The sequence below is a fragment of the Lepisma saccharinum genome, chromosome 11, assembly GCF_977018435.1.
Source record: "Lepisma saccharinum chromosome 11, izLepSacc3.1, whole genome shotgun sequence".
Taxonomy (NCBI): domain Eukaryota; kingdom Metazoa; phylum Arthropoda; class Insecta; order Zygentoma; family Lepismatidae; genus Lepisma; species Lepisma saccharinum.
This window is the reverse complement of record NC_139239.1, coordinates 84896466-84909926: the sequence shown is the minus strand read 5'-3', so window position 1 is coordinate 84909926 and position 13461 is coordinate 84896466. Positions and strand designations below refer to the sequence as shown.

The 13461-nt window shown below is 40.4% G+C and overlaps 1 protein-coding gene across 3 annotated transcripts in view; it reads left to right on the top strand.

The window, feature by feature from the left end:
* Positions 1–13461, top strand: part of LOC145994951 (maternal embryonic leucine zipper kinase-like) — a 325396-nt gene that overhangs the window by 126665 nt on the left and 185270 nt on the right. For all 3 annotated transcript variants that reach the window (XM_083131477.1, XM_083131478.1, XM_083131479.1), the window contains exon 10: positions 8915–9076. In XM_083131477.1, the coding sequence (XP_082987603.1) occupies positions 8915–9076 (162 nt within the window). The remainder of the gene's footprint in view (positions 1–8914; positions 9077–13461) is intronic.

Genomic DNA, 13461 nt, shown 5'->3' with positions numbered 1-13461 from the left:
AAGACATTTTTCTTGCTAGTGATGAAAGCATTACAACACGTGAGTCATTGCTAGTTGAGGCACAGCTTCCATGATGGGCCCTCCGTAAGGTAGGCTTCAGCAGGCAATATTTTCATGATCCTCCAGAAGATTTGAATCTCCAAAAAGATCATCCAGCATTGACATTTTAAGTGTGAACGACAGGCCCATTCAGGGATGGCCATGCAAGAAATCCTGTACGGAAGCAATCAGGGATGAATATTGAACTGAACATTTCCAAAATGCCCATGTCTTGTGTGTTAAAAGTGACCTAGGACTGAAAGCTTACAAACGACACATGGGTCACTTTCTCACAGCTGTGTTAAAGCATCAGAGGGCAATAAAGGCAAGGCACCTACAGGAGCATTACACAGTAAGTGGGCATAGAAGAATTCTGTTTACCGATGGAGAAATGTTTTACTGTTGAAGATGTTTTCAACTCTCAAAATGACAGGGTGTATGCCGCAAGTTCATGAGAAGATAGTGGGAAGGGTCCAGAGGGGCCACCATATTGCTTCAGTCATGGTGTTGTGGGGTGAGTTATGATAGCACCACTGAGCTCCATTTATGCATGAATAGAAAGGGGTAAAAACATCAGCCCAAGTGTACCAGGAGACGGTCATGGATGCAATGGTCAAGCATCTCAGCAATACTCTCTTTCATGGTGAGGAGTGGAGCTTTCAGCAGGGTTCTGCACCAGCTCATAGGCACAAGCAACCCAGGAGTGGCTTGAGACTAATGTCCCCCACTTCATTCCAGACTCAACCCTCCAGATCACAAATTGTGGTCTGTGCTTTAAGACATGGATTGCAAGAAGACACCCCAGTATTGCTAGTCTGAAGTGCTCTCTTGTGAAGGCAGTAGCAGATTTCCATCTCTATAAAGTATGTAATGCAATTGATGAGAGGCCACAGAGAATTTGGGCGTATTTTCTGGCAAAAGGTGGTCATTTCGAACAAAGATTAGTGCTTTTTGTACACAATATATCGATGTAACACAGCCATGGGATGTTACAATATCTTATACCATTTTCTGTTATATCTTTCATATCTTTCAAAACCTTGACATTATTTATGGTAAGATCAAGGTATGACTTTTTAATTTCACAATAGGAGCTCAAACAGATGGCAAGAACAGCTCATGTTCATTACAATCAACATTGTGGTGAACAATGTGCTGTTAATTGACTCTGATACACTTACTCTTCATTTTTCAGCAAAAGTTTTTTCCAGCGATCGATTTCACCACTCGTCTGGTGGCTTCGTCAGGCGTGAACTGTCTTGCTGCAGCTGGCATGGTTCCTTCTTCTTCCGCTTGCACTTGTGGCGGTGCTAGTTGATGCAGCACTTTCACTTTTTGTCGTTCTCATGCAGGTGTAGATCTTCCTTCTGTTGCCGCACCTTGGGGTTTTGGCACTGTACAAGGCAGTTCCAGATCTTGTCGTCTGCTTTCGCGGGGCGGTGTTTGCTCACGTGCGCACGCAGGTTTTTTGCGAATGTTTGGGGTCTGTGCTTGGTTTCTTGTCGCAGGGGAGGAGCAGGTTGGGTGGGAGCATGCTGCAGGGGAGGAGCAGGTTGGGTGGGTGCTTGTTGCTGGAGAAGAGCAGGTTGCGCAGGTGTGCATATTCCTGATTGCGGGAAGCCAGGTTTTATTGAGGGCCCCGGTATTAGTGTTGAGGTCAGCGGGCACGGTCACTATTGTGTAGGTATCTATTGAAAACCTTTCTAGTGTGGATTTTGCTTCCATACCAAGAAGCCTTGCCGTAAGTGAAACCAGGAAGTGGCTATTATCTAACACAAAAAGCATGTATGAAACTGAACTAATCATTTCCCTCCTGGAAGTTTGCCTTGAAATCTCTGCCCTTCAGTTCAAAGGCCAAATCTTCTATCAAGAGGAAGGCGTAGCCATGGGAAACCCTCTACCCACTATCCTCTCCAACATAGTAAAAAGGTAAAGTTTTCCCCTGTGCATAGCACCACGCCATGAAGGCGTAAGTTATGAATGCAATAGAAACCAAAGTCTTGTCCTCACCCATCCTCTCCGGAATTAGCTACAGGCGGTATGCTGACGACTCCACCCTCCTTTACAAAAAACCCTGAACAATTACAAGAAGCTGTGCGATTATTTAATTCGGTTCACCCAACCATCCACTTAATACCAGAAGAAGAAAAATACAGTACACTAAACTACTTAGATCTCTCCATAGGCAGGGAAAATGGCAAATTCAAGATCAATATATACAGAGAACCTAATTCCAGAACACAATACATCCACAAACTTTCTGGTCACTCTGCATGGCAAAAAAACAACATCTGGATCAACTTCTTCCAAAGGGCCATCAACCTCATCTCGGAATCCGAAGAACTGCAAACTGAATTTGAGCATATCATCTCCCTTGGCATCAGCAATGGGTACAGCCGACAGGAACTCCAACAACTCCTGGACAATACCAAAACAAGAAAAATGAACCAGCCACACTCCCAGCAAGAAAAGATGGAAGAGAAATGGATCGGCCTCCCCCGACATCCTGACCTAACCAAAAAAATCCAAAAAGTTATTTCCAGGCACAGTTTCAAGATAGCAGACCAGCCCCCTCCTTCCATAGCCTCCCACCTAACCCATTTCAAATGTTATTACACAGACCCCAATGCAACAAGTGGTGTCTACATGGTCACCTGCATATGTGGAGGCAAGTATATAGGGATGACAAAGTGCCGGCTTGATGAAAGGCTCAAGGAGCATGATGCTGACCACAGGCTTGGGAGGAGAAGAACAGGCCTTTCTTGTCACCTCATAGACGAAAACCATAGCATAATGTCCCCCACTTCATTCCAGACTCAACCCTCCAGATCACAAATTGTGGTCTGTGCTTTAAGACATGGATTGCAAGAAGACACCCCAGTATTGCTAGTCTGAAGTGCTCTCTTGTGAAGGCAGTAGCAGATTTCCATCTCTATAAAGTATGTAATGCAATTGATGAGAGGCCACAGAGAATTTGGGTGTATTTTCTGGCAAAAGGTGGTCATTTCGAACAAAGATTAGTGCTTTTTGTACACAATATATCGATGTAACACAGCCATGGGATGTTACAATATCTTATACCATTTTCTGTTATATCTTTCATATCTTTCAAAACCTTGACATTATTTATGGTAAGATCAAGGTATGACTTTTTAATTTCACAATAGGAGCTCAAACAGATGGCAAGAACAGCTCATGTTCATTACAATCAGCATTGTGGTGAACAATGTGCTGTTAATTGACTCTGATACACTTACTCTTCATTTTTCAGCAAAAGTTTTTTCCAGCGATCGATTTCACCACTCGTCTGGTGGCTTCGTCAGGCGTGAACTGTCTTGCTGCAGCTGGCATGGTTCCTTCTTCTTCCGCTTGCACTTGTGGCGGTGCTAGTTGATGCAGCACTTTCACTTTTTGTCGTTCTCATGCAGGTGTAGATCTTCCTTCTGTTGCCGCACCTTGGGGGATTTGGCACTGTACAAGGCAGTTCCAGATCTTGTCGTCTGCTTTCGCGGGGCGGTGTTTGCTCACGTGCGCATGCAGGTTTTTTTCGAAGGTTTGGGGTCTGTGCTTGGTTTCTTGTCGCAGGGGAGGAGCAGGTTGGGTGGGAGCATGCTGCAGGGGAGGAGCAGGTTGGGTGGGTGCTTGTTGCTGGAGAAGAGCAGGTTGCGCAGGTGTGCATATTCCTGATTGCGGGAAGCCAGGTTTTATTGAGGGCCCCGGTATTAGTGTTGAGGTCAGCGGGCACGGTCACTATTGTGTAGGTATCTATTGAAAACCTTTCTAGTGTGGATTTTGCTTCCATACCAAGAAGCCTTGCCGTAAGTGAAACCAGGAAGTGGCTATTATCTAACACAAAAAGCATGTATGAAACTGAACTAATCATTTCCCTCCTGGAAGTTTGCCTTGAAATCTCTGCCCTTCAGTTCAAAGGCCAAATCTTCTATCAAGAGGAAGGCGTAGCCATGGGAAACCCTCTACCCACTATCCTCTCCAACATAGTAAAAAGGTAAAGTTTTCCCCTGTGCATAGCACCACGCCATGAAGGCGTAAGTTATGAATGCAATAGAAACCAAAGTCTTGTCCTCACCCATCCTCTCCGGAATTAGCTACAGGCGGTATGCTGACGACTCCACCCTCCTTTACAAAAAACCCTGAACAATTACAAGAAGCTGTGCGATTATTTAATTCGGTTCACCCAACCATCCACTTAATACCAGAAGAAGAAAAATACAGTACACTAAACTACTTAGATCTCTCCATAGGCAGGGAAAATGGCAAATTCAAGATCAATATATACAGAGAACCTAATTCCAGAACACAATACATCCACAAACTTTCTGGTCACTCTGCATGGCAAAAAAACAACATCTGGATCAACTTCTTCCAAAGGGCCATCAACCTCATCTTGGAATCCGAAGAACTGCAAACTGAATTTGAGCATATCATCTCCCTTGGCATCAGCAATGGGTACAGCCGACAGGAACTCCAACAACTCCTGGACAATACCAAAACAAGAAAAATGAACCAGCCACACTCCCAGCAAGAAAAGATGGAAGAGAAATGGATCGGCCTCCCCCGACATCCTGACCTAACCAAAAAAATCCAAAAAGTTATTTCCAGGCACAGTTTCAAGATAGCAGACCAGCCCCCTCCTTCCATAGCCTCCCACCTAACCCATTTCAAATGTTATTACACAGACCCCAATGCAAGAAGTGGTGTCTACATGGTCACCTGCATATGTGGAGGCAAGTATATAGGGATGACAAAGTGCCGGCTTGATGAAAGGCTCAAGGAGCATGATGCTGACCACAGGCTTGGGAGGAGAAGAACAGGCCTTTCTTGTCACCTCATAGACGAAAACCATAGCATAGGCTCCTCTAAAATAATCATGCAAGCAAAATCCACACTAGAAAGGTTTTCAATAGAAACCTACGCAATAGTGACCGTGCCCGCTGACCTCAACACTAATACCGGGGCCCTCAATAAAACCTGGCTTCCCGCAATCAGGAATATGCACACCTGCGCAACCTGCTCTTCTCCAGCAACAAGCACCCACCCAACCTGCTCCTCCCCTGCAGCATGCTCCCACCCAACCTGCTCCTCCCCTGCGACAAGAAACCAAGCACAGACCCCAAACGTTCGCAAAAAACCTGCATGCACATGTGAGCAAACACCGCTCCGCGAAAGCAGACGACAAGATCTGGAACTGCCTTGTACAGTGCCAAAACCCCAAGGTGCGGCAACAGAAGGAAGATCTAAACCCCTCGAGAATGACAAAAAGAGAAAGTGCTGCGTCAACTAGCGCCACCACAGGCGCAAGCGGAAGAAGAAGGAACCACGCCAGCTACAGTAAGACAGTTCACACCTGACGAAGCCACCAGACGAGTGGTGAAATCGATCGTTGGAAAAAACTTTTGCGGAAAAATGAATAGTAAGTGTATCAGAGTTAATTACCTATCTCCGCGTAACTGCTAAACTGATATCTTTAGATGCAATGTGCTGTTAGTTAAAGACAAGGAGCAAGGGAACAAGAGGGGAAAATGCAGAGGAATTAGAAAGACTGATGAAGATAGATAATAAAAAGAATAGTATACAAGAGAGAGAAGCAAAACTGGAGAAGTCGTTAGAAGAACAGAATGAGAAGAGAATGATTGTTCAAACATCGATTGTGGAAAATGACATGGTAAGAATCAACATGATGCAACCCATGCTAGAAGGAGTGGAGAAAGCAATGGAAGAATACACATAGAACATTAAAAGAATGCATGCCAGTGAAATGCAGAAAACTACAGAAACAGAGTTATTTTTTATCAGGAAAATACCAAAAAATAAAATAACAAAGTAAAGACAACATGTGTTTAGGATTTCAATATCTTCAGCACACTATTTTTTTAAAGGAATGTAATCCGTCACTCAAGTCATGGCGAGCTGATTTCTCCTTCACCACAGTCTGTTTTTTTAATGTAGAAACCACTTACCTGGGCTCTTGCGTAGCCAAATCATGGTTGATACACATCTGGAAATCCTCGATAAAAAAGGAAATATCAGAGAAATTTGCAGTTCATCTGGAATTTGCATGCCTTTTAGACTCTGCGAAACAAAAAAACGAACAAGTGGTTCTTTTCCACTTCCAGATTTGGTTTTTGTGATTCCACTCCCCAAAAATGTTGAGACCAGGAATTCGTTCTTCTCATCCTTATGGTTCTCAGTCTGGTACAGTTCTACATAGACTCATAGGTAACATACTTAATTTTTACTTTTTTATGCTAGGTTTTAGAAAGAATATCAAAGTAAAAGTTATAGTCCAGTTATACTGATTAATGTCTAAAGTAGGTTGTATAGTAGAATGAAGAAGAATTTCTATTATCAGAGGAAGGGGTGAATGTCGCTTGCTTCTGCTTGCTGCTCTTTGTACAGGGCGGCTACTCATCTGGAATTCCTGGAATTATGCATGCATTTTGCATGAATTTTTCTCCGTAGACGTGAAAAAATTGCAACTTTTATTAATTCAAATTCTATTTTGAAATTATTCATATTAATAAATGCCCTGAGGCAAGTTTTGCAGAGTTTAGTTTTTATTTTTATGGAGGAAGGAAGAGAAACCTGCGTGCGAAATAAAACAATTCTCTCAATCCATTTACTTTGTTAGTGTTCTTTGCAGAACAATCAGACAGACGCAAGATTAGTTCAAGATAATATATCTTGAAGTTGATTATTTAAATATGAGTTTGAGATTAATATGCAATTAACAATTTTTCGTAAATTAGTACATCCCATAACATTTGTGACTTGTGTTTGAAGATGTATTTTGAGTCTGAATATGTGAAATGACAAATTTACACTCCGCACCTTAAATTAAATATTTTGAATGTGTGTACTATTTAATTGAATTGAATTTGATTTTTTGGATACATTTGAATCACACAGATTCTTCATATTATTAATATATTTGTGGGAGGGGGGGGGGTGAGAGGTGGTAATACGTAAGGTTAAAATAGAGAAAACATCTGCTTTTACCCTTTAATTTTTTAGGAGTTTGCCTTGAAAACTGGGAATTATACTTGAATTTTATCATGGTCCTAGAGTGGCCACCCTGCTGTAGCACTAGGCCTAGGATCAAGTTGTTCATCCGGCGTTCCTCTAGTACGCAGTGAGTAGTAATTCCTGGCAGGACTAAGATATCTTCTTCTTGGTCCTCTTGTCCTGTTTTGGTTTTCGTTTTAGAGTTTCTATGTTGAAGACTTGCTTGATGCTTCATAATTATCTCTTCTTCTTCAATCTCGCTCTCGACCAGACCTGGATTCATTTGCATTCATATTCCTTATGTTCGTGTTGCTTTGGTTGGTATAATGTTCCTTTCCAGATTCATCTCTCCTCCATTTGGACTCAGAAATACCATTGCTCTCATATTCCAGGAAATTTGCTAACTACTTGATGTTCTTTGGAGCATGAGCTCAGCATAAATGCCTTACCTTATTAGGGTGTTGATCAATGATCATATCAACCACTTTGCTCTCGCTGAATCGTTTGACAAGAAGAGTTTGTAAGCTGAACACACATTCCATACATAGGCTTCCATGCTCTCGTGATCACTCGAGTACCTTTGATTGCGGAGAGTAGCCAACTGTCCCAGCTTAGCTTAAGGGTACCGGATCCTTATCTCCCTTCTTTTCTTTTCATCTTCCTCCTTTTCTTTCTCATGTTTATTTTCTTGCTCCTTTTCTTTCTTTCGTTCATCTGCTAGAAACTGAAGCACCACTTATAAGCCTATGTGGCCCCATATAGTTTCATCTTCCTTTCTTTATTGAGCACAACACTGCTTCGCTTTGTCCTTTTTAGGCCTTACCTGGTTCCCCTTTATGTGCCAATCGGACACCTACGAGTTCTTCAGTTCTATGTCCCACCTAGATTCAGTGTTCTATGTGTATCAAGCACAACACTGTTTCTCTTTGTCTTTTTAGACCTTACCTAGTTTGCCTTTATATGTGTATTGGGCTTCAACGACTTTCACAATTTCTGACACCTGGATTGCCAAAAATCTGCAACATTCGCCACAAGGAAAACAAATTTTGACGATGATAATGAAGCTCCACCTAGTTTCACCTTTTTATGTATATCTACCCTCACACGTTACGTTTCAACAGTCTATGTCTTTTGGGCACTCACAGCAAGTTGTGTCGTAATGCATTGTGCTAACCACTCCATCACTGAGGTCTGCATATCCCAAATTGTTAAAGCAAGGAGTGAAATTACTGTTTTTGAACAACTCAATATTTCAAATTACTGCAGTTGAACAAACGTTAAAAGGAAACCTATAACATAATGGCTGGGTCTTGGAATTTTCAGTTAATCTCTACTCAAGGTCGTCGATGACCACTTTCTCCCACCCCAAGCGGGAAACATAGGTAACTATTTCAAGAATCCGAACCGCTAATAAATACGAAAACAAACTGATTCCATGTACACTGGTTCAAGTATATAAACACAGGTAAACTAGAATTGGCCTTTTTGTTGCATTTTTATGCAATGTTACTGACATTGTACCCAGTACTAACAACAAACGTGCACTTGGCGCAGGTGCATGGTGGGTATTTCTTTGCAGATGACAAACAGCTTTGCCGCAAATATGGCGATGGTGTGAATACTGACGTCACATGAAACCCACCTATAGAATATATATTATAGCCTATATTTAGGTTTTACAATTATAATAATTAGATACGACATCTCTCATTTTTTTTCACTACAAAGCATTTTTCTTCTTGATTAGTTACATTTCAGTATGAAATTTAATTTCACATGCATAATTTATAACTGATTTTATCGGAATACTTAAGTTTTGCAAGTATATTATGGATTTAATTTTTTTTTCTAGACAAAAGTCACCAATTTGAAAGATGCCAAATTAGAGCATCAGAAAGGTGTCAAGTGAGAAATAAGCGATTAGAAGAAAATAAGGAAAATTTTATCCAACCCAGAGCTCCTACACCTCGACGATATAAACGAAATAGGAGCCCAGTGTCAGAAGATGGCCCAGGTATGTTATTTTTCATTGCTATTTCATATTTAAAAAAAAAAATATATATATATATTGTATTGTCTTCATGACATTTTGACTATCAAATTCAGTCAAAGGTGCATGATCAGAAGTTTTAGGAATACCATACTTATACGTGTATAAAATGTATTTTCCCAATTTTACCTCCCAAATGAATAAAAGTTTCCCACCTTCTATTAGAACATTTGCATCACCGAGCAAAGTCGCTTGTTTCTGGTGGCTATCGAGTGCAGACCTATTGTCACATCGGAGCTGTAACATCAGTATTTGTCATGTGAGAAACATTTTGCATCATCGTGTTTCTGGTGGTGATGGAGTGTGCAACCTACCATCCCATGGGAGCCATAACATTGGTATTTATTGTGTGAGAAATAATGGGAAATATCTTCCTAAAAAATGGTTTCAAATGTATGAAACTTTTGCAAACAGGTGCTACCTGCAGAAAGTAGGCTAGATAGATGAAACTTTGGATGCATTGGAATTTACTAGAGTTGATATATATGTAGGAATAAATAATGTCCAAATAGGCAGATTTTTGCATACGTGATTCACTTTTTATTATTTGCGTTGGAAACCTGGAATTACACTTAAATTTTATCTGAATATTAAAGTAGCCACCTAGTAGTTTGACATACTGTTGCCAAGCCCTCTGAGCCATGTCTTCCATTGGCCTCTGATGCACGTTTGCACCAACATTGATAAACTCATGAGTAAGAGTTGACTCACAGTCAACCCATAAATCAGCAGCTGAATATCTGTTGCACTAACAAAAATGGCAATACCTTTACCTTCCGAAATATCTCGACTACAAGCGAAGTTAACCCAGACACAATGTAATAATGGCTGCAATCTGCAACTGGTAATATATCACTTCATAATTTCAAAACTAAATAAACGTTAAATAGGAAGTAATAGACTTAAAGTATGCACATAAAAAAAGAGAAATATATAGTCTGTTATGAAATATATACTTTGGTAGATTATTACTGGGCACATTCTGCAGTACAGAGTTTGTAAAATTTCAGGTGAAATTCAAACATAAACATCCAGTAACTGGACAAAGTGAAACACTTTTACAATATGTCTTTCATAATGCATTTTATTTTTAACCTTCACTCATCTTGATAAATAACTTTCCAAAATGTACTCTTCTTCAACGTTAACCACCACAATTGTAAAAAATGTAGTTTTAAATTTGGTTTTCACTTGTTACAATAGCAGTCGCTACATCTTCTACAGAAAATTGAGGAACAGTGCTCTTGTTGTGTGAAGAACTGTTGTCTGTTCTGGCCCTTCTTCCTAGGAGGTTTCTTGTTATCTTAAAAGAAAATATGTTGTACTGTATTTTGTTTTATTTTGCTGAATGTTTACTCCCACTTGGCTGTTATTGATTGGACCAACTATACCCAACCTGGTATTGCAGTTGATGCTAGAGTTGATGATAATGAGGTATACGGGAGATCTTGAACTTTTGTCTAGCCCACCTCTTCATTCGTAGCAGAAGTGTAGTTTGGGATCATCAGTTGCTGCTCATGCCAGATCCTGAGGCTTGGTGCTGGATAGATGTAAAGCTGTGGATATGTGAGCAGTAATTCTGTAGATGGCTTTTCTGTTTCTTCCGGATCTTGCATCCTATCTTGCAAATTGATGGCTGCATTGATGATCCTTCTGTATTCAATCCAGTCTAGTATCTTGAAGGTGGTACTTTCATGCACAGTCTATGAGATATTTTGATGATGGTCATGGTCTGAATGGAGGGTGTTGATCACATGTGGACCAGTGATGATTGACAACCTCTTCATTATTACCCAGTGGGCACGATTGGGTTCCAAAACTGAAGGTGCAAAGACAGTTTACTTTCCCTTGATAGATGAGGTTTAGCGTAGTGGCAAAAATTGCCTCCACTGTTATTATCACATCGAAGATGCTCTCTGCAGCTGAGTATAATGAGTTGGTTCGGTCAGGGCCTGTACCTCAAAGTGAAATCTGTTTACCAGCTGAAACAATCTTCCCCCAACTCTGTTCATGTGTCTGGAGTTGCATTGGCCATGTGTTTGCAATAAGGTCACCTCCAAGTACTATTTTATCATCTAAAGCCAAGATGCTCCTTCAGTCCGTTTCCAATATTTGCTCCAGTGGCCTCTCGTAACCCACAATCACTTTGAAGGAGGATTCAGGCATGTGAATTCTTCCATGTGTTAGAGATTTGGTATTTGCAGTAGCTGCAATGGAATGTTATTTCTGATTAGAACAAATAATCCTCCCTTGATGCCAGTTGGTCGATCTAGTCGGTAGAAGGTACAGTTGGCAAACTTAAGCTGTTGTATGCTAGTAAGATATGTCTCATTTACCAGTACGATGTCTAGAAGTTTCTCTGTGAGGAACTGCTTGAATAGATAGTGGTGAGGTTATAGTCCATTTGCATTTCATGCTGCTATGGATATATGGTGTCTGATTAATCTGTTTTGAATGGCTGCCATTGATAATGATCTCCATTATAACTTTGCATATTGTTCTGATCTTGGTGGCTTCAGAAGCTTCTGATATTTTCTGCAATCCTCACTTAAGATGAGGCAGATACCTCTTGAATGTTTCACTCTGGAGGAATGTGAACAGAGGCTTCAGGTCGTTCCCCATTGACGAAATATCTGTATGTGGTCTGGGATCTTCTTGTCTTGCTCTGGTATATCTAGGGGCATGCATATTTAGTTTTTGACGAAAACACGAAATGTGAAATAACACATTATAATGTTAATTTTTCATGTTTTTAAAAGGTATGAAGTGCAGTTTGCTACCATGTTTTGTCACAAAATGATGCGAAATGAGCTGTAAAATGCAAAATAAACTCTTGAACATGAAATTTAGGGTTTATTTATCGAGAGTTATCCTGAGAGTTATGCAAATCACGGATTATTGTTTAATTCTCTTGTACATATTAATCTGTTATTAGAAGTGAAATTGTATTTTTGTGTAATGAGTATAGTTGTAAAATCATTTTATTCGCCATGTTAACTCCGAAATGCCATTTTACGTACCACTTATGACCCTGAAATATGCCGTTTTTGTACCAAAATCTCGATCTTTTATTCACCATAAATATGTTGTTCTAGGCATATCCCTTTATTCCGATGAGTATTGTGGGTGCTCATCTTTTGGTTGTTTCCGGAGGGTCTGATCTTGGCAGTGTTTCTGGTGTCAGGTGTTGGAGATATTTTGTTCGGAAAGTCTTCGTTTTGCTGAGATGCTTCTTCTTGCTGAATGGAGCTTGGTTCTATTTCTTCTCTATGCTGAATTCCTTGGATTTCCTGATGGATTCACGTTGGTCTCAGTGCTCGAAATTCAGCAGGGTTGTTTTTGCTGTGGTTTCCTTGGCTGAAGTTTTGAAAGACAGCTTTGGTCTTGTTGCGCTGCCTTCATAGCTTTCATTATTCTACAGCCCTGGATTTGGCTGTGAAATGTTCCTCTGCACATTTCACACATCTTTACATATCTCGGAACTGTGGTGATCAGGATGAGTGGAATAGGAATTTACTCATTCCTGCTGCTTCTTTTGACATCTGTATTCCTCTTTTCACGTATATCCAATATTTGCTTGCTTACTTTGGGTGGCTTTTGTTAGGTACTTTATTAGAATAAGATATCTTAAAGTTGATTAGTTAAATTTGAGTTTGAAATTCTTATGCAATTAACAATTTTTCATATACCAGGTGTCCCAGAAGTCTTTCCCTGATTACAAACTTTATTCATATCCGCTATATGCATGGTAGAGATGTGAAAGTGGTGCCAAAATGTTGGAAAACTAACCAAGTTTTTTTGTTGCAGGTTTGAGTATCGTGGCTGTAGTGTGGCAGTGTCAGTGCCCAGAAAACCAGAAATGTTCACAAATCAGGAAAAAGGTCAGCATGTCCTCTGGTATCACGAGACCCGGTCACCAATAACAGTGCAGAGGAACTTTCAAATGTACAGAATTATTTCGTCTAGAATATCTGCCATCAATAAGTTGCTATTTAAAAAATGGAATTTATCTTCATTCCCAAATCCTGTCATGTCCAAGAAACATTGTATGGAAAGATGGCACCCGATGTCAAGAGCATTAATTCCGGATTCCTTGGCACTGACACTGCTACACTACAGCCACATTACTGAAACCTGCAAGAAATAAACTTGGTTAGTTTTCCAACATTTTGGCACCACTTTCACATCTCTACATTGCATATAGCGGATATGAATAAAGTTTGTAATCAGGGAAAGACTTCTGGGACACCCGGTATATCCCATAACATTTGTGACTTGTGTTTGTAGATGTATTTTGAGTATGAGTATGTGAAAATATTAAATGTAATCTCCGTACCTTAAATTAAATA